The 22,238-nt window shown below is 35.4% G+C and overlaps 2 protein-coding genes across 2 annotated transcripts; one reads left to right on the top strand and one right to left on the bottom strand.

The window, feature by feature from the left end:
- The first annotated feature begins 1,742 nt into the window (after positions 1-1,742).
- Positions 1,743-5,056, top strand: LOC132164907 (uncharacterized). Its single transcript, XM_059575419.1, has 3 exons — positions 1,743-1,924; positions 3,186-3,425; positions 4,818-5,056. The coding sequence occupies exons 1-3, from the start codon at positions 1,907-1,909 to the stop codon at positions 4,863-4,865; spliced, it is 306 nt and encodes a 101-aa protein (XP_059431402.1). The 5' UTR covers positions 1,743-1,906; the 3' UTR covers positions 4,866-5,056.
- Positions 5,057-7,277: 2,221 nt separating this feature from the next.
- Positions 7,278-21,623, bottom strand: LOC132165768 (developmentally-regulated G-protein 3). Its single transcript, XM_059576448.1, has 10 exons — positions 21,381-21,623; positions 19,885-19,938; positions 18,136-18,309; positions 16,598-16,669; positions 14,049-14,108; positions 12,814-12,923; positions 10,704-11,003; positions 9,460-9,651; positions 7,794-7,845; positions 7,278-7,661 (listed from the first exon to the last, which is right to left on the bottom strand). Exons 1-10 carry the CDS (start codon positions 21,606-21,608, stop codon positions 7,611-7,613), a joined length of 1,293 nt encoding a protein of 430 aa, XP_059432431.1. The 5' UTR covers positions 21,609-21,623; the 3' UTR covers positions 7,278-7,610.
- Positions 21,624-22,238: the final 615 nt, after the last annotated feature.

Here is a 22,238-nt window from a genome sequence, read left to right as displayed (position 1 = left end):
AAGACAATTCCTTTTTTTACATCAGGAAGATGAGTGATGAAATGGTGGCCCAATCAGTTAATTCAATTCCTTGTTCTGGCCCAAATGCAAAAACCAGATTTTTACTTCCAGTGCCATTTTTTTTTTCCGACAGAGTGGGACCAGAATCAGGTTGAGTTTCAGCAAGTCATTTAGACGTATCTCCTGTCTCAAAATAGATATCATACTTTTTAGATTGTCTCAAGATATTGTCTCACAAGAAGAATTTTTTTTAGATTAAAATAAAATAAAAAAAATTCGAAGTACTTTATTGATGGGAAAAAATATAAAATTAGTACTTGTAATTTACTTGATTTACAATTAGCTTTCTTTGATATCAAAATGAACTCAAAGGTCTTTAAGCTATGCCAAAAAAATAATTTAGTTCTTACAGTCAAGTTCTGTCCATTAATTTGACAGATTCTGTTAGTGTGACACTGACTTAAATAGAGCAAGTATCACAATTTTATTACCTCTAACGTTTTATGCTATCAGAATTTATTAAGTCAGTGAACAAATTTTGACTGTAAGGACTAAATTATTTTTTTGGCATACTTCATGGATCTTTAAATTCATTTTAATACCATATGAAGTTAATTACAAATCAGGTAAACCACATGGATTGATTTTGCATTTTTCCCTTATCGATAAAAATGAGTATAAATTGACTTACAAATAAAATGAGACAAAACTAATATTGTCAAGATAAAATTATTATTACCCTACTTCATTTCAGTTATTTCTTCTAATTTTATCGTCTATCTCTAATAAATTATGTTGGGGTTAACTGGGCCTAGCAAACCGAATACTCAGCGGAAAAGGATTCTCCATTTCAAATACTCTTAATTTTCTCAATTTAGTGCATTTTGAAAGATAGTGTTGTCTAAAAGTTTTAATGATGGAAGTGCATTAACTGCACTATCTTTCAAAATGCACTAAATGGAAGAAATAGAGGAGATTTAAAATAGAGAGGATCATTTTCCATACTCAGCATAGGCCCAAACTTAAAGCCTAATTATTATAAAAGTCCTACTAAAACAGCTCACTACATGGCAATAATCAAATGGATTTAGGACTGCCTTGTGGCGAGCATTCAAGGGTCATATTCAAGATTTCCTCACTATAAAAGTACTCTCCAAACAATTAGAAATGTTAGGCTTACAAAATATTTTACGAAAGAATATATATATATATATCTTACAAAGTGATGTAACACAATATAATTGAATTTATCAAAATTTGAATTCATCTTCTTCTAAATTATATTATGCCACGTCAATTTTTTTAAGCGGATAAGCCTAGCATTGCTCCCAAATAACTCAAACTCACTCATTTTTACGCCTCTCGTTCTTTCTCTCTCATACAGCTGTCCGATAACTTTTTTCTAATAAATTATTAATCTTAATCCTAATCTTTCAATTAGGCTTAGAGGCTAAGCTATTTGAAACATAATCAAAATCTGGCCGTGCTCTCTCATGTAGTCGTTTAATCAGTGCCCACCTTTTACAGTTATGAAAGATACTTTTGGCTCTTGGAAACAGCTAGCAGATGACAGAGAAAATCCAGCCGAAGAAAAGCATGGAAAGTTGGAGAGAAAGAAAAGCTAAACACGTAAGAAATGCGCGTAGCTTGAGGGTGGCAGCTGCGTAATTACGTCAAAGTAAGAGGCCCACTCTCGTAAATGGAAGGTATATATATATATATATAAGAGGATCAAACGGTGTAATCAAGTCATGCCGACCAATCCCATCGCGCCAGTGCTTGTCGAACAGTAGCTCTCGTCGGCCCACACGGGAACACTAGACAAAGCCCTCTCTTGCCCTCCGTTTGACGAAGTTCATATACACAAATAAACGCCTTTTTTCTTTGAAGAACTCGTATCCCTCTCATGGAGGATCGTAAGGAGGTGGGTGAGTGTGTGTCTGTGTGGGTGTGTGTGTGTGAGTGTGACTCTTTTTTTTTTCCCTGGTTTTTTTTGGGTTTTTTGTTTTGGTTGCTGGGCTGTCTTGTTTGTTTGATGAGAAATCCGAGGAAAATACAAAGGAAGTAATTAATGAAGTATTTATGTGTTTCGTGTTCTTCTGGTTTTGGGAAAGGATACTTCGAGTTAAAACTTCAAACGGATGTGTGGATGTTGATATTTATTCATTTCACAGTCAGTAAAAATCCAAAAATATACATATTTTCTTTCGTTTTCCTGGCAAGCAAACGGAGCATGAAACTTTTTTTTTTTTTTAGTCTAATATCGATATATGTGTAGCTATACATGTACATGCACACATATATGTATGGCTTTTTAGATTGAATTTTGCGTTTACTTTTTTTCTTTTTTGGTTTCCTTCTTTTTTACTCTGTCTACCTGGATTTTGTTTCAGATGAATATGCCTGGAATTAGATCTATAAATACTCGTTCAAACGGTCATTTACTCCTTTGTTCTGGAAATAAATTGAGATCTATAAATACTCATTCAAATGGTCTCTTTTGTTCTAGATAGTTAAATCCCTCTTTCTTTCTTTTGAATTTTTCTTTTTTGATTTGTTCAGCCTTATGAGACATTCAAACTAGCAATCATTTCACCCCCCACTTTTTTTTTTTTTTTTTCAAAGATGAGAAACAGTCAAAGTTAGCGCCTTTATACAATTTTTTCTCTCTCTGGGTTTGAAATTCCACTCCTGTCATGATAGTTTTCATCTCTTTTCATAGTATACATATTTGGAAGAACATGTCCAAAGACCAATTTTATTTCAGATATCCACCAAACTGACAATTTTGGAAAACAGAGCTAGAAGTTAAAATGAAGGTAAAACTGAGATTTCCAAACTTATTTTATCTACTTTTGGGCATTGTGCAAGAGGGTATTCTAGATTCACATGTTAAGATCATTGTAAAGAAGATGCATGACTTTTTAGTCACAGACATGAGCAATAGATGCTGTGTAGATTTTGTATTTCATGGCTTTTTATCATGAACTTGATTGTGTGCCTATAAGGTTTCCATTATGCACTCTTTCAGGCTCTTGGGAGGTGAGTTGGTAAAGTGATTTTGATAAGATAAGAAGCATTGATGATGCTTTTTGTTTAGAAAATTGTATTTTTCTATGAGGGGGCATTGAATTTTTTGAAGTAATATTATGAATAAGTTTAATCTTTTTTTTTTTTTTATGCAGAAGAATGCTCCCTGGTTATCAGTGCCACAATTTGGGGGCTGGGACCCGAATGCACAGGTGCCAGACTACTCCCTGGATTTCTCAAAAATAAGGGAAAATAGGAAGCAAAACAAGATGCATTTGTCTAGAGCGAGTCTTGGAAACGAGGAAGAGCTGATTGCCTCATCCACCACAACCAGTACCAGTGGAAGCAACCCTCAAATTGATCAGCACTGCCATCAGAGCCAGCACTCTCCAACTGTAAGATTCTTGTCCAGTTCTTTGTTGTGATTTTGTCTGCTGGCATTATTTAATGGTGTATCGAGTACAGCTAGATATGTAGTAGTTGGTAGTTATAAAAGGTGAGAGAGAGAGAGAGAGAGAGAGAGAGAGAGGAGCATAGTCTACAATTACTATGATGGTGGCATGCATGTGGTTGGATGGTGGGGAAATTGCTAACTTGATGGTGGGAAATACTGTGGGTCAATACCCAAAACTGCTAATGTCTAGGTAGGAACTTTCATATATCCTAAGCTTTGATTCAATTGATTTTCCTTAGGGATTAGAGATTTGAAAACACATGCACATGCACATGCACAAACACCTGTATATGCTATAAACTACATTTTTATCTCATAACTATCTAACAATACTGATGTGACACTTCTAACTCATCTTTGAATCAGTCCTTGTTTAAAAAAAAATAAAAAATTTAAGGGTTAGTTGAAACTGTCATATCAGTATTATGGGATATATATATAAAAGAGAAATATTATGGGTTAATAAGTTCTTCATATTTAGCCCATATTTTCTTCCAAATTCAATAGATGAACTATTAGATTTGTTGGGTCCGCCATTAACTTATGTGGAGTCCACATAAGTCCACAGATCTAATGGTTAATTTATAAGATGAGATGGGTGAAATATAAGAAAAACATTGATCCTTAGTATTTTTTTTCATATAAAATAATGTTATTTAATAAACTAACATTTATTTTTTATCAAGCCCTAATCCCAGGGCTAACTTTTGCCGACACATAATATTCTAAGCATTATTATTTGATATAATTGTGAATGTGCAGGATGATTGTCATTGAGAACCGCTAGTCAAAGAATTTTCTTTTGGTGCCTTTTCTTTAGTTAATAGTTTTATAAAGGAAATTGAGAATCTAATGGTACAAGAATATGTAGAATGTTTATAAATAGAGTAATGAATTCTTAAAAAGTGATTTCGGACCCATCATAACTCTTTTTCTCTATGATATTGTGTCCTACATCATTAAATTTTTTTTGAGAGGGACCCATCATCATCAACTTGCATGATAGAGATGCGTGCTCAAAAGTAGAAAGATTGATGCAAAAACTAATAAGAAACAAGTGAGATTGTTACCTTTGCTCCACGCAATTCTCTGTGGTGCACATGCAACTGATGTTTCCAGCCATAAAATATTTTCTGTTTGTGGGGAAAGAAAACAGAAATAAACTTCTTTTCTGGTATGATGATGCAGAGTTGACAGGAAAGTTTACGAAATTTTTCTAATTTAAAATAATGATGGCGGTGCAAAGAGGAAATAATAGTTTTCTAATTAGGGTTCCATTTCTTTTTAATTATATCAATGGTCGTCTTTAACATCTTTTGAGTATTTGTTGCAGGCAAGGAGGAGCTTTTTCAGCTACTTCAACTGTTGCGTGAAAGCCTGAGACTCGAGAACACATTATTACATGTTTTCGAGCTGAAGCTTAGTGATATATTTGTATTGAGAAACTAAATTTCTTTTGCTTAAATGTTTTGGGTTTCTCGTCTTTACTGTTTGATCAAATGTGAATCGGATTTCTCGCTTATGACCCTCGAGATCTTTTTATCGAGCATAATGGTGCGAATTGAGCTTTAATGAGTTCTAATATGCAACGTCGGCCAGTTCTACTTTCTCGGTCAAAAAAATGCATTGTTGGAACGCCAAGCAACTCTAGATTTGAGGGCTCTCGCTATAGCTTAACATAGGAAAAGATCATTTATACCGATATTGGCAAGATACTTTTTTTTGGGGCATCGAAGATGTTCCAAGCATTTCATTAGTTATGTATAGGTTTCTAACAAAAATACTTATATGAAAAACACTTTCGCTCTTTTACACTATACAAGTCTTCAGTAAAACTCATCCTTAAAAATTTGCTTGCAAGGAGAGGGTGTTTAAAAGTTTATATGTACATGGTTAAAATTGTACTTAAGCAATGTATGATATTTAAGATTGTAACATAACCCCACACCTTGTAACCGACGTTCACAATGGTCTGCTCTCTTGATACTGACCTGATAATAGGTTTTTTTTTAGAAACTTCACTCACCTATCAGTATTCGATGGCTTAAAACTATTATGTCCACATATAATGCTAAATTATTTTAATCTAGCATATATGTAGTCCCTTATGTAACTCAACTACAAAATTGCAATTCAATCAATCTCACACTCCACAAGTTGAGTCTAATTCCATACTCAAAATGGGATCTAGATCCTCTCCAATCCAAAATGGATTGGAGACTATCTAGTTAATGGCTAGGTCTTAGAAACCCTAGGGCCACATGTCCCACTAATAAAAAAAATAAAATATTATTTAATATTAAAAAAGAAAATAAAAAATAATAATAATAATGAGGTAGCCGGCCACCCAATGGCTAGCCAGGGGTGGCTGAACCACTCCCATAGCCTATTCGGCCACCCCCAACTTGCAAAAGGGAGGTGGCCGAACCACCTTCGGTCAACCCCAAAGGATCACATGAAAAAAATAATAATAAAAATAAAATTATAGGGTTTGTGGCCACCCCCAATGGCCATGGAGCCACCCCAGACTAGCCTTTGGGTGTGGTTCGGCCACCCCCAAAGGCAAACCCTAGAATTTTTATTTTATTTTATTTTATTTTTTCATTTGGCCTTTGCGGGTGGCCGGCCAGCCACCCTATTTTTTTTTTTTTTTTTAATTCTAAATAATATTTTGTTATTCTTTTATTAATGAGACATGTATCCCATTTGTGGCCCTAATATTTCTAAGAAGAAATCATAACCATTAACTGGATACTCTCCGGTCCATTTTAGACCAGAGAGGATCCAGATTTCTCAAAATAGTGATTACTTTAATACTAAATTATGCAAACCCTAAATAAAACTCACCATTAAAAACTGACTTACAAGTAAAAGGTGCTCAAAAACTTAAACAAACCTGATTAAAAGTGTACTTAAACCACATAAAACACGTAGCATTAGGAATCTAGGATCGTAATGTAATGTTGAGCGGATAAGCAAGCCACATCTAGAGGAAGTTAGTATTTTTTGCGTCCTGTCAAGCCACATCTAGAGGAAATTAGGATTTTTTGCGCCCTGTTAAGCCACATCTAGAGGAAGTTAGGATTTTTTGCGCCCTATTAAGCCACATCTAGAGGAAGTTAGGATTTTTTGCGCTCTGTTTTGGTATGCCGCTTTTACCATTAATAATATACAATAATAAATAAAATTGATCTGTATAAGCAACCACATTAGGGGATTTGATTTGACCGAAACAGATACAGTAGTTCAAAATTTGAGAAGTCAATTTTTGCGTCGCATGACTAATTGGGAATAGCTTTATGGTTCAAATGACAAACTCAATTTGAATATGATTTATGTTTCCAGCCAAGTGGTTGCCAAAGACGAACAAATGAACGACTTCAGCTGGCTTCATGGGAGTCACTATCACTCACTCTCACCGCTACAAATTCTTTGAAAATCTTCTATCTTGTCCCGTATTTGATGCTCATTTAGATTAAAATATAGGCCCATGAAACAGCTCCAAGAGCCAAGCTTCGGCCAACACAAGAATCTATCAGAACCGGACGATGCTTGGGCTGGAGTAAATAGTATGGCTACCTTTTCCCTTTAACAGGTGGGGCAGCGAAAAAATTTGCATAAATTCTGGCAACATGTTTTTGTTTTCTGGCTACCCATGTTCAAGTGACATAATTAAGCAGCATAGAATTCAAACCCTAGCTCTCTCAAATGACATTGCTAAAACACGAACTAAAGACGAAGCTAAAACCTCCAAATGATCTGAAAATTAAAAATGTGCATGTTCAGACACCAATTATAGCAAACTTATTTCAAAGTTTAAACTTCCATATAGTCTTTTCTCTAATAGATTTCATGTTTGGTGTCATACAATACAACCAAGCAGAAGACGATCAACGAAAACAAGCTTGACCTCAAAAATAAAAGCTTAATTACACATCAAGCTCTCCCTCTTCTACCTAATCAGCAAATGAAAAAGAGATGACATGGACTGCTTAGGCCTGGCAAAGCTTGGGAAAAATATGAAATAAAATCTCATAAAAGCCTTGCACAGTGCTCGAAAATTCTTTTAACCGTTGCTTGCCAACAAACTTCGAGAAGTTGTTCCAGGATTATATTGTTCCTACGGTCACACCTTTTTGATTATCTGAACAACATCCTCATCCTCAAGCTCGTGTTCCTGGCGAGTACGAAGAACCAGTCATTTATTCAATCACTAGATGAGATAAAAATGAATTAAGGAGAAAAATAAATTTGCAATTAAAGGAACAAAAAAAAAAAAAAGGAGTACAAAGGAGGGTATTGAATAAACCTTGCCAACCCTTTGGGGCTTGTGTTTCGCGCTTGACCCCCATACCAAAGCACTGTAAATCAGCCAGAGTAAGCCACCATTGAACAGTAAAAATGAGGAAGAAAAAGCATCAAACTAAATGAGGACGCTCAACCAAAATCCACAATCTAATGGCTCTACTATACATCTATAATAGGCATATTTCGCGTAATTAACTGCTTTAGAAGGGTAATCCAATTGCTGTCAAGTAGCTTAGGCTGTTATTGCTATTTCTCACAAGATGTCAATCATGAGATGATTTGCCTTCCAATAACTAAATCAACAAAATTCAGCTTCAAATATTTGATAAAATTAATAATATTGTCAAAACAATTCTGCCAAATTAAAAAACTGAGACTGAATCTGCTATATCAGCTGGTTCTAAGATTTTGTTGTGTCTAAGACAAGTCACATTATATGATGAATGTGGCGTATAGAACATAATTGGCCTGACTATTCTGCCACATTATATGGTTGGTTAGAAAAGATATACCAGGAAAGATTATTAGACAATTGTCCAAAGTGATTAGCTAATACTGAGCTACAAGCCAAATCTAGGCTGCATTTGGCCAAAGGAAATTCCGATGACTACTCAATATTAGGAATGGCTAGGGAATTTCTCCAACTTTGTCTCCATCAAGGTTGGGGATGGATCCGGCATTTGAGGCTTTGGTTTCGGATAACTTAGATTCCTCTGGCACTTTTATCCATTGAAATCCAAGTTTCACTAAGGCAGTCCAAGACTGGAAGGTGGAATCTCTCGACTCTTTACTCAATATATTATACTCCTTGAAAGCCCGTCAAGGTGAGGCGAATAGTGTTGTGGAACCCAGATAGCAATCACAACTTTAAAGTGAAGAGCTATTATGAAACTTTACTGGCTGAAGAGCCCTGTCTGTTCCCCTAAAAAAGGGTTTGGAAGGTTGAGGCCCCACTCCACAATGTTTTCTTTACAAGGACAACAACTTTGGGTAAAATTCTCACAGTTGATAATCTTAGATGACAGGGTTTACTCTTGTAAATTGGTGTTACCTATGCAAAAAGTATGAGGAGACCGTAAATCACCTCCTCATCCATTTTGAGACACTAGTGATCTTTGGCACTTGGAGTTTGGTGGGCTATGTGACTATGTACAACATCCTAAAGCTGCTTCATTTCTTCATTGTCGGAAGACTAAAGGGTGAGAACATTCCAAAGAGACTATCTGAAAAGTTATTCATGCATTCTTAATGTGGAGCATTTGGAAAGAAGAGAATCGGTGCCTTTTTGAGGACTGCGAGTTCGACAAGCTCTATTTAAAATCCTCTTTTTTGAGATCTCTCTTAGATTGGGTTGTAATGTTCCTAATTTCTCCTTTTCGAATCTTTTAAATCATGTCAACATTTTAGATTTTAGACGCCTTTAGGGCCGTGGTCTCTCTTGTACACTTTCATGTACAAGGGCTTTGCCTTTTTCTTTTAATAAATTATAGCTCATTAGGGGAAACAAAAAAAGAGAGGGAGAGAGAAAGAAGCCTTCAAAGCATCTAATTTTTTGAGGGCGTGGACAAGTACCTAAAAAGGATTTCTTATGCTCTCAAATCTTTTGATCCACAGTTCGTAAGAAGTTGAAGCCTATAAAACCACAAAATTTTGGAGAGGGCACTTACTACTTAAACTGTTTAAGCATATCCTTGTGAATTCGTTCACAGAAGTCCTCAACTGTCTTCCTTTTAGATGACAGAATTACAGGGTCCTCATAGTCAGGATTCATCCCTTTAGGCTTCGTGTATATGCGAGTCAAATTTAGATATTCCCATATCTTATCCAGCAGACCATCAAGATTCCATTCCAGGTGAGCACTGCAGATAGCCATGGTAAATCACCCAATAATAATAATAATAATAAAACTGATCACTAAATAAATGAGTTCATAAATGTAATTGAACTTGCGAAGAAAGATGAACAAAAATTGCTGTCTTCTGCAGGGAAGACTGAGGGTGAAGGGGGAAGGGGGTGGTTATGGGGGCTAATAATGCAACCAAAGAAAGTCATTCAGAGAACAATACCTGGGGCTAATGATAACAAGTCAAAAAGAACTCGTGACTACAAGTTACTCTTAAACGAAAAAGTAAAGTTCAAACCCAAAGATTCATGGACATACTTTTTTTTTGATAAATAAAAAAGAAAAATGTATGGACGCCATGTCCATACATATACATATTTCTAATTGAAAAAGGCAGTAATTTTGATGTTTGGATACCATGTCCTGAACATTATCAAGTAAACTGCAACCTACTAATGTTTCCCAGTATAACTTCTACAAATGCTGTTAAATTGAGAAAATTTGGAGAAATGTAATGTGCGTGGCAACATGGTTAACAAAATGGGCAAATTTTGATATGAATACAGCATGTCTTCAGACATAAGACAAAGCAACAGCTCAGATACTTTTGAATAGAGACAGTTTTGAGTTGTTTAGTGAAACTGAGAAATTTGTTATGAGAGAGAGAAGCATTTCTCAACAAATACATGTCCATGAAACTATAGTCAGAGGAACTCGCGCACTGTACTAGTAATGTACTTAAAGATCTGGACATATCTCCCATATGATCTAAAAAAGGAAGTGTCCCAAAAAAAAGAATTGTATATGTGATGGCACAATCAGAATATCAAGGTACAGGATCATGTCAAAGAGAAAATGTTGTCCAGATACAGTTGAGCATATTTGCCAATGGTAACTGAACCAAATGGTTTCTCATCCCCTAATGAAACAAGGGATGGTGTGTGAGGTCACACACAGATTCATGACAAACTACTGTGTATTATCTTATGCAACACTCAAAAGGGAAATAGAAAAAGGCAAGGAAAGGTCCTAAATAAGGACCAAGTGTCAGTACGGGTAAAAAAATACCTGACTGGGCAGTAGTGAGGAAGTTTATCCAAAATCTCCAGCTCTTCCAGGGTGATCTGATCAATCTTGTTCACAACATAGATGCAAGGCATATATATCCTACTTCCCTCAATGACATCTATGAGGTCATCAGCAGTTGCATCATACCTAAGAGTAATATCAGCATTGTGAATTCTGTATTCACTACATATTGCCTTCACAGTTTCAAGGTCTAGATGTGTGTTGGTAACAGTTGAAGTAAAATTGATTCCACCCTTATCTTTCTTCCTGAAAGTCAGATTAGGTGGTTCCTTGTTTAACCTGCATCAAGAAAATAAACAAATAAAAAGTTAGCACAGACAGACCTGGAGGAAAAAAAAAAAAAAAGTTAATGAGGAAGAGAAAAATATATATAAGAGAACTCTATGAACCAAATAAAGTAATGGAAATGCAACTCAAAAGCATGGGGTTACACCTAATGATCCTTAGGAAGTAGCAGAATTTTTTTTTTTTTTTTTTTATAAGTAAAAAATAAACTGCAAATATGGAGAATCGAACTAGTACGCTTACAGATGAAGGGGCGCCTTCGGACCATTGAGCAGAATTCATAAAAGAATAAAGAGAACAGCAAACCATGATCATAAATAAAAACATTTGATCATCTACAATATACTGCCACAGAGCAATTCAAGATACTTCAAGAAACTCCATCAAGGAGTGTAGTCCTAGTTACACTATAACTGGTCATAATATCAAGGAAGTGTTTAGCACAGCTTCCTGCAATTGAAACTCCTTCTCAGGGATGTGCTTCTAGAAGAAAAAAAAAAAAAAAAAAAAAAACTTTCCAAGAATGCTTCTTAAGAAAAAGTGATATTTGGAGAATCAGGATTGTACAGACAAGGAACAGAATGCCTTTTATGTTGATCGAAATGATGAGAAATTTTTTTCTTGAAAAGAAAATAAAAAGATCCACAAGATATTTAGCTGAAACCTTATTAGCTAAAGGTAATCTGACGGAATGCCAAACCACCATCTGAAATCCACTGTCAATCAAGTATTAGCAGCAGAAGTAAAAACACCAAGAACCACAAGACTAACAGCACGCTCCTGGAGTCTGCTCATGTCAGTTCTTAACAGAAAATGAAGGCCGGAAGCCTTTCCATGCTCATAAGATTTCACAATTGGCAAAAGGCAAGACTGATAAGTAAGCTTCAGCCATTGAAGAACACATGCCAATCGGTAAGGAAGAAAGGTAATTAGAGGACAGCAATCAATACTAGAGAGAGGGTACAAGAAGTGCACAAGAGCACTCAAAGAAAAGAGAAAGAGAAGTCAGAGCCCGAAATTGAAGTAAATCACTCACACACACACACACACACACACAGAGCTCTCAGTAGGGACAGGTCTACAATACACTTCTTGAGATTTATACTGAAATCTAACAACTATTGAAATGGGCCTAACTATTCAATTAACCTAATAATGGAAAATGGGCTACAATTACAACATAATGTTCAGCCCAACTACCCAAACCACTACACCCTTTACAACCTACCACCCACTAAAATTGGTCCTGTTATATTCTTATTCAATCTATTAGCACTGAAATATCCCTTTCACCTTTAAAAACGTTCCAAATCATAATCTATGCTACTGTTTGGCCACCACATATAAGTGTTGTGGGCAGCACTTTTTCAGATTGCTTCTGCTGTCTCGCACAATAAACCCAGGAAGTAGATGTCTGAACCGATAGGTTTGCATCAAGTTGGTTGTCACTCAGTGCCTCAGTAACAAGTTCAGAAGCCAAAAAATCTCTTTTGGGCAAGATAACACCTCAGTCTCAAAAATTGTTGTATTTTTATTCTCCATAAGAATATGAATAATAAAAATCTAGAGGCGTAGTTCATCACAACAGTTGAATGCATTTTTTTTTTTTAAAATAATCGAGATATCATTAAACTACATCCCATAAGTTCATGTCACTGAGTGACTTATCAAAAAAGTTCATGTCACTGAGTTATTATAGGACACTTGTCAGACACATGCAGGAAAAATCTAGAAAAACCCATTGCCAAAATAACAAAGAGAGCATCTTTTACAAAGACAGAAGTATTAACCGTGCACATGTTACCTTATGCCAAATCCCTCAAGTTCTTTCTCTATCAGACGTTTGTGAGTTATAGGCTTTATTGCATCAAGAACAATTAAAATGCAATTGCATGTTCTAGAAGTGCTGATGACCTGCAATTGCAATGACAGATCAATAGAAGACCCAATTAGATGGGCATATGAAGAATACACATGCATCAGAAGCATCTATACCATGTGAACTTCTGTATGCCAAACAGATTGTTAAATAACATGATTTATATAATAAAACCTTCATTTCACAGCATCAAAGGCCCAATGACAACACAGAATTGTTTCAGAAACAATATTCGTAATCTTTTACTTATCAAAAACAATATCTGTAATCTTTCATAACCAGATGTCACAAAATTCAAAGACAAGGTTGGCCATCATGTTCATAGATGATTCTGGTATTCCTGAATCCATTCCACTACCCAGGTCTAAAAGTATGACCCTACACCACGTGGACCCAAAAGCAATGGGCAATCGAAAAAAAAAAAAAAAAATCTGGGCCATGTTTCCCAAGAGAAGCGGCCTTGCATTTAAGGTGCTGGAGGAGGTTAGCATGTGTCTATCTGTCAGATCCGATGTTATCACCAAATCTTAGGATGCAATGATACAGTATCGACATGAAACATGTCTGACTTCTATTCTTTCTAGACCTGGTGTTAACTGCACAACTAACTTGAAATAAAAACCAACTTATGACATATCCATAGAAGATGACAACAGATACGGAAAATATCCTGTGACAAACTTTTCATGAACTGTAAGTTAATTCCTTATTTGCATTCTAGGACACAAAGTTCATGTCCAATAGCAAGCACGTCCAATACATAGCCTATAGCCGTCACCAAGTTTTTGGGTCTCACAAAAAGTGTCATTCTTTTCATTTGTTCGTTTAAAATGCGCATATGCCTCCGGGCCTTGAAAACTAAATTTGGTACAACCTATTTTCAAGGCAATTAATTTTCCAAATCTGCCCTTTAAGGCGGCCTTCATATGCTAACTACATAGAATATACAAAATATGCGAGGAAAACTTTGAAACAAAATGAAATATTGAGTACAGAGAATATACAAAATATTTCCCATAGATAACTCGATAAATATTTATGTATATTTAGATAGAAATGGTTATCAAGACCAGCCTATTGTAGCAAAATCACCAACATGCAGAGGCAGAAAAAACCCAACAAATAATAACGGACAACCAAGTTGGATAGAAATGTTTTACCTGCCGCCCTCTACCCTTTCCATCCTTAGCACCCTCAATAATTCCAGGGAGATCCAACAACTGCCAATCAAAGTTTAAAAAAAAAATTCAGAGAGAGAGAGAGAGAGAGAAGACTATCTCAACAACTAAACATTGACAGTGCGAGTGTGAGAAGAAAAAAAATCCAATGAAAAGTTCACTCATCAAAGCATGTTGTGGTATCTTATGGATATTATACAATTTGAATACACAAAACCATCACCACCAAAGGGGCCACAACCAATGATAATAACCATGCTTACGTATGATTTTTTGAAGAAGGGCATTCGAGTCTTAGATCACCAATTGTTGTTACAGGTTCAAAATCCGAACCAACTCCAAAGGAACAAGTTCAACACAAAGTTCTCGAATGGAAATATTTTTTTTTTTTTTTGAAAAAAAAACAAAGAGTTGTACGAGAAAATCACTGGGTGTTAAGCAAACAGCATAGGGCTTCAGCTAGTAGATGATGAGAAGTAGTGGCTTCTCCTCTTTGTTTTTGGAGTTCTTGGATCTTAGTAATATTAGAATTTAGATATCTTTTTTCTCTCTTTTGTCTTCTTTTAGCTTTTCTCTTGTATACTCTCTGAGTAACTATGAAAGCAACCTTCTAGAATTTTCAGACAAGTTTTATTTAGTATAAAATGCAGGACTTTCTTCTACCAACCTAACATGTTCCCAACCCCCAATAAAACAAAGAACAACAAAAAAGTAATCAACTTTTTGTCATAATTGAGATATTAAAAAAGCTCAAAGATACAACCCAGGTACACAGGAGGATACAAGAGATGCACCTAGCTGGAACGAGAAAGAAAATCAAGAAAATTAGGCAAATTTTTTGTTTCATAAATAAGTAATTCATTGAAAAGTGCAGAGGAGCGCAACCCTAGTGCACAAGATGTATACAAAGAAAGGCCCCACTAAAGGCAAAAAAAGGAACATAAAGAAAAAAATTGAGGCATAGTCTAAAGCAGTTTTCCAATGGTAGAGAGTATTGAAAAAGAAAGACTTTACTTTCGATACTTTCCTCTCATGATCTCCAAACTTCTATCATTTCTTTCCCTCCATAGACACCATATTAGGCAAAACAGAATAGTATTGCTAATCGTGTTTGTGCCTATTTTTAAGGGAAAAGAGCCTAGGGAAATGGTGATACAACATACATTCATCTTCTCAAGACAATATTCCTTTCACACTGCTGGCATATTCAACCATTAAAGATTCATCAATCATGAAACCTTGATTTTTGAAGGGAGACCAGAATAAACATCTAACACACTGATATTATCGACATGAACCTTCAAAAGTCACATTGAACATAATAACACTTCATTTCGTTCTTAATTCCTACTCACTCATTAGCATTTTTCATAAACCATACACCCTTCAGAATGAGGGTAGCAAATAGCACACAGTAGCACTACCTAATTAAAACATAGTATAACTGATGCAGGAGCATCTAAGCACAAAGCAAAGAGGGTTTATCCAGTCCATTAGCAATCTCAAGACTAGTCTTTTATAATAATGCTATGATTGATATCAACATGTTTTAGCTGTTTACAAAGGGCATGTGTTGAATCCTTTATATTGTAGGCAGCCTTTTTATTCTCTATTGCATGAAATTTCATATCTGAATTCTTGGACTCTTTGGAGCCTAGAAATTTATCTTTTATTTTCCAACTTCAATCTTATCTTCTTCTCTTTGCAATAGTCTTGATTATTGCAGGAATTTCTTCTTAAACCTTTGTAAGCATCAATTTGCTTGAAAGGTGGCATCATTGGCTGGTTCATTTCAGATCTGCTTTAGATCTAAGTTCTCCTTGCCGCATCAACAACAACATCAAATAAGACAACAAGCCACATTCATGTAAAAATGGTGGTCCTCAAATGCAAATGAAAAACAACGTAGGTAGTGATACTAAGAACCATGAAGAGTTGTTTTGAATCAAACATTGTTAAAACAAGCAAAATTGAAACATTTCTTTTTTTATCAATAATAATTTATTGAAGAAGAAGAAAAGCTCGCATACACAAAAAGTATACAAGAGAAGCAACTATCCTATTGGGGTCAATAATCTTTTTTTTTTATAAGTAAAGATATATTATCAAAGCGCAGAGGGGCGCAACCCTAGTACACATGGAGTATAATTGGGGTCAATAATCTTAAAAGAAAGGATAAGTTAGAAAAATAATTAAAATTGTGTACATTGGCATTTCAAAGAGGACAATCTTTTGGGACATCTCATAATGGAATAGAGCACCAACAATATGGGACAGGAGGAATAAATCATTTCTAATTCAGTAAGTAAACCTTCTGAATTATCTCACGAAAAACAGGGAGGTGTAAATTTCAATCTTGATTTGAGAGAAATCTAATCCATTAAGAGTTTTATTCAAATTTACAACTAACGAAAAAAAAAAAGGAAGTGGGAGAAAGAAACCCAATGTCCCCTTAATCATGTGCAACACACATATAGATGGCTGCAGAATAATACATTTTTAATAGAATAACCAGTGCAGGATGATATTACCTGAATTTTAGCTCCTCGATATGTGATCACACCTGGGATGCAAGTTAAAGTAGTAAATTCATAGGAAGCAACCTGTAAACCATAAGAAGCCTTCAAATGAACCATGGAAATAACCAAAAAGAAACTTTCATTATAACTATTATTTCACCATTATCCATTATCCATTCCTACAGAAGCAAAAGGAAACAATGACAAGAATAAACAGATTCAACGTTAGAAAGGCATGTACACATAGTAATGAGCTAGGAGATCCACCGTCCATAAGCTGCTTGCATCCATAAGATATGCTTGGTGCACAATGGTGATTGTAATTAAAAAATTTCAAACAAGAATATTTCACCTCTTGCGTGAGGTGTTTATTACACCTTAAATTTTCAATATTTCTTTATCCATTCTATTGTCCAATCTTTATAAAAAAAATAAGTAATTGACCCCAATGGGAAGGAAAATGGGAGATTCAAACCAATGATCTCCATTTCATGAGACATGGTCCCAGTCAATTGAGCTTCATCCTAAGCTTCGCCTACTTTCTATTAGGGCTGTAAATGAGGATGCAGTTATTAGCAATATCTGCATCCACGCAGTTACTACGGTTAATAAATGCTGTTATTATCTGCTATCCACATATAAGGTCATAAGCGTTTTGGACCTTGAAGTTGTAATTCTTGCTTCTAGTAAATACAAAAGGCATTAACTATAGTTGAACACTATTATTCATATAACACTTGCTGATCATTTTGCCATGAAATTTTCATCTCATACATTATTTAGCTTCTTGTATCATCTATCTATAGACTATAGTTGGTAACGAGAAAAATATTTGAAATAATAATAATAATAATAATAAAGAACATATAAGGCAATTAAATCAGAACAAATCAAAAAAGTTTCCCAGCAATGAAATGCAATAATATTACAAATCCAGCAAATATAAAAAATATAAATTACAAATCCGGAAAACATAAAATAAAATAAATTAAATTAAAATTAAAAAGAAAAAAAAAATTGTGGTTGTGAGGCGTGAAGTATGACTTTGAGATGATAGTAGAAAAAAACCTAACATAACCTAAAGGTCATAAACTTATCAAATCCAAAAAGACATCATTTTAGTGAATTTAATTTTTAATTTTTACTAAAATATATAATTTATATATTATATATAAAGAGAATGAGGATGTGATTATTATCCGCATTTGCATATACGGATAGCGAATAGTGGATAAGTGCGGATAGCGGATGTGGGCCGCGCTATTATCCACCCGCATTTCACCCCTACTTTCTAGAATATCAATTTTTTTCTCAACATGTAAGAAATGTAATGTAATTCATAATGCAATATAATTGATGGAAGGGTAAATTTAAATTGACAAAAAGAAGCATTCCACCAACAAGGACCAACAACAGACTTTTTCTCTTTCATTTCATAAGTGATTCCAGTAATCTGTTCCATACTAACAAAAATGCCAATTGGCAATATTAGCCTTTCCAAACTTCATGGATGAAAGAAGATAATTTATGAGTTGGAGAACATCAAATACCTCTGAAAAGGTCCCTGTTAATTTATTTAACAGTGTAGATTTCCCAACTGAAGGGAAGCCCACCAGACCAACTCTTGCATCTCCACTTTTAGTAACATCAAATCCTTCACCAGCACCACCACCTCCCTTTGAGGGAGGCGCAAGGAGTTCCCTCCGTAGCTTTGCAAGTTTAGCCTAGCAACACATAATCACAAATATGTAGATCAGTTCTGTCAAAGAAAGAATGTGAATGCACCATGGAATTGGGCAAGTAAATCCATGTATGATTAACTTAAGCTACAAATAAACACCATAATGCACCATGGAATGGCTTTTGATTAAAAGGAGCACCTAGATGGAGACCCAAGTATTCCATAGGAAGAGAAGAGAAGAGATGCTAACACTAAGAATACCGACCAACTCTTCTTTATGCAGAACCTCCCCTACGGTGACTAACTTAGATTTTCAGAGGTTGACCTTCAATCCCAAAATGATGCGAACAAAAGATGAGATATTTCCATAGGGGTAGCGTTGAGGATGTCTACCCAAAATCCTGATAAAAAGCCCCCAACCATTGCTCTAGAGACTCAGAGAGCCCCCTACTAAGTGGGTCCATGACTATCACGAAGAGAAGGGGTAAGAGAGTGTCCCCATGGCACGCCTTAAGAACTACCAAAAAAGTATGTGGGCTACCGTTGATCAAGATGGAAAAGTGGGCTGTGGGAATACAAGCAAATATCCAATTCCTCCATTTAGTACCATACCAACAGCGCCTCAAGAGGTAGGAGAGGAACTCCCAATTGATATGGTCATGAACCTTTTCCAAGTCCAGTTTGCACATAGCACATTAGATATTCAAGAGATTTCAAACCCTTTGGTAGAGATAATGTTTTCAAAATCTGCTTCAACTGTTTTTATTTTTTTAACCAGAACTGGCTAGATGATGTAAACAATCCCATCCTGATCCCCGCCATTTCAAAAGCAAGTTTTAGACCAAGAATGAGTTTCGACACACACCAAAGAGATCCATATTATGTTTAGTACTAGAGAATCATTTCATGTCATATCCTAGACTATGTCTGTAAGAAAATGATCTTGAATAAAAGATTAATCGCTATAGTTCATGCCAGGAGTTAGTGTGATCAATTGGATTACAATCTGGTATCATATCAAACCAATTATGCAACCACCATTATCTTCGACCAACACATAAATCAGGCACATGATGAATATTTAGCCTAGACTTGTGATTTCACAGAGCACATATTTTCGGCACAACAATGATCTTGATTCCATGGATCACTAAAGCATTGGGTTAAGATCGCATAGACAGTGTATTAGGTGCTAAAAACTTTTTAAGTGATTTTTTTTTTTTTAATAAATAATCGACATATCATTAAAAGCGCAAAATGTACAACACAGGTACATAGAAAGTATACAAGAGAAACACCTAGATAAAAAAGACAAAAGATCATGAAAAATAAGCAGATTAGGACAGTCAAACGCAGCAGTCCAAAGCTAAAGAGTGTTGAATAAAATAAACTTTATCTCAACCACCGTCCTCTCATAATCTTCAAAACTTCTATCATTTCTTTCCCTCCAAGGACACCACAATTTTCCTAAGTGATACTAAACATGCCGCACTATTCAATTTTCCATAATAACAAAGAACATAGAAAAAATTGAGATATACGAAAGAAGTTATAATGCAAATATGAATCTTCACAACATCTTCCAATGAAAAATATTAAGGAGCGGAAGAATATCTACCTTGAGCAAGCCCAGGTGATGAGCAGTAGCCTTGTTCTTTTGAGTCTTTGCCATCTGCAATGAACAGAACAGCCATGAGCATATTGCAGTTAATCAAATAATTGTCAACTTTATACCCTGAACAGCAAACAAGATCATATATCTATTCATCTAATGTCCCAGAATCTTATTAATAGGATAAATATCATTATGGACTCATGTCTATATGCAAGGATAGCAGAGAGACAACTGTGCATTTACTGCTTCGTCTCTGTTGCAAGGGAGTTTACAGTCTGAAATTTTCATTGTTTCAGATCATTGATCGCTGAGTTGGTTGTTCAGTTGTTAGTTTGATGAGAACGAATACTCGGGAATCACAACAATAGTGTGACTTAGAGCCTTTTCACTTGACTTAATTTTGTTTATTTCATGGGAGAGACATTATTAAAGTTTGAAGGTCTTTGAACTCTCATAACATAAGCTAAAGCTAGTGTTCTTTCATTCACTTCTAGATTATAAAAGGGCTTCCGTCTGTTTTTATTTCCACTTCTTTCAATTTTCATAATATTTTCAGTTTGAGGTGTTAATTTTTCTATTTTACACTTCCCAAGCACTAGTTCCATAAACTCAATACTTATGAAAAGAAAATGATAGAGCACAACTCTCCATTTGCATTTCTGAGAGCATGCAAGTGCAGGGAATTAGAAGATCAGATTCTTAAGAAGATTAAATGGGAGGTCTGTTCCCGTATATTGAGGGAGGGAAAGTTTAAAAGGACCATGGGTAATGAGAGAATTTGTTGCAGATGGGGGATTGATATGGGGATTTTGGTTTAGTCTTTGTGTAGGTGCTGTTTGTTCTTGTTTGTGTAGATTGCAGAGTGGTTGTTGCTTGGCTTTGGAGCCTGCTCCTTAGCCTTGCTGTTTTCCAGTTTTTTGCTGGAAAGCGGATGTAATTGTACTTGTTTTGTTGGTAATAAAAGTTCTCTTATTCATCAAAAAAAAAAAAGTGCAGGGAATTAGAAATGAGATTCATCATTCAAAGGAAAAAGTTCTCACACTTGCTAATGTTTTCGACATATCAAAACCACAATTCAACTTAAACACGAGTCAAAGGAAACAGAACTTGATTTTCTCTTATTTTCCTTTTCCATTTTCTGATTACTGAGCGGAACATAGGGAAAAATCAGGATAGTAAAGCCCTTCAGGTTATCCAGTTACATGAATTTTGATTATAAAGAGACTTAAAACTATGCTTTCAGTCATTTCCCTCCGTTCTCTCAAAAAACCAAACGGATTCTGACCGCTGAGGCCAAATTCTACTACAACTACTCGAATGCTAAGTCGAAATAAACTGCTTATAGCAAAAAACAACGAAATAAATAGATAAATATACTCGGAATTCTGTCTATTATTTTCTGAGTTTTCCTCTGATTTCTCAGTAACCAAACAAAGTTAATAGATGGTTCTAGGGTTACACAAAATGTAAGAAGTGCTTGAGGTATAGGAAACAATTACCTCATCTTCGATATCTTTGATTTTCTGCATAACCGTCGACATTGTTGAGGCAGAGAAGTCTAGAGTGAGTGCGTATGTATGTGCGTGAGTGCGTCTCCGATCACGATGTACGGGCGGTGGCGACTGAGCTGTAAATGGTTTGTGAATTGGTTCAGAGGAAGATGAGGTACTAGAAAAATTGCGCAATAAAATGGGCGTAGCGCTAGAAACGGCACAGCCCTTGAGCATGCCGGATTCGGCCCAACAGATCTTGGACCACGAGGTCAAATGGGCCAGTAAAGGGTGAGACCACCATCGTCCGATCCAGGACGAGGTTGTACACTTCTACTAAACTTACTATGTCCTTGAGTTTTTAACGAGAAAAATGTGGCACAACATGATTCACTTTGTGCCGCGTTATGTTGAAAAAAATTTTTGTGTAAATTTTGTTTGTAAGTCTAACATTCATCTTTTAACAATGGTGAGGGTGGTTCAGCCACCCCTATAAATTTTTTTTTTTATTTGGCCCTTGGCCAAACCACCCTCAAGGGCGATGGGGTGGCCGCTAAAGCCACCCCAGTAGCAAAAATAAAGTGGCCGGCCACGCCAAGGTCAATTTTTTTTTTTTTTTTTTTCCATTTGGCCCTTGGGGGTGGGCCATGGGGTGGCTTCGGTCACCCTATGGCCAAAATTGGGTAGCTAACCACCCCTTACTTTTTTATTTTTTATTTTTTTAATTATAAATAATATTTTATTATTATTTTAGTAATGAAACAAGTATTCCATTTAAAGCACTAAAATTTTTGAAAAAAAAAAAAAATTTAGCTCTTAACCGAATACTCTTCAATCCAAAATAGATGGAGTTTCCCTGCATTTTAA

The sequence above is a fragment of the Corylus avellana genome, chromosome ca11 (assembly GCF_901000735.1).
Source record: "Corylus avellana chromosome ca11, CavTom2PMs-1.0".
Classification (NCBI taxonomy): domain Eukaryota; kingdom Viridiplantae; phylum Streptophyta; class Magnoliopsida; order Fagales; family Betulaceae; genus Corylus; species Corylus avellana.
Note: the sequence above shows the minus strand (reverse complement) of the source record. Positions and strands in the feature narration are given on the sequence as shown.

What these genes read in the sequence shown, in the direction of transcription:
- LOC132164907 (XM_059575419.1), top strand. An exon ending in AGAGCCAGCACTCTCCAACT is followed by an intron (nt 3,426 to 4,817) that starts GTAAGATTCTTG and finishes TATTTGTTGCAG; the next exon opens with GCAAGGAGGAGCTTTTTCAG.
- LOC132165768 (XM_059576448.1), bottom strand. Translation starts at nt 21,608, where the DNA reads ATGCTCAAGGGCTGTGCCGTTTCTAGCGCTACGCCCATTTTATTGCGC. An exon ending in ATCACCTGGGCTTGCTCAAG is followed by an intron (nt 18,310 to 19,884) that starts GTAGATATTCTT and finishes ATGTGTTGCTAG; the next exon opens with GCTAAACTTGCAAAGCTACG. An exon ending in GAAAGGGTAGAGGGCGGCAG is followed by an intron (nt 12,924 to 14,048) that starts GTAAAACATTTC and finishes TTGCAATTGCAG; the next exon opens with GTCATCAGCACTTCTAGAAC.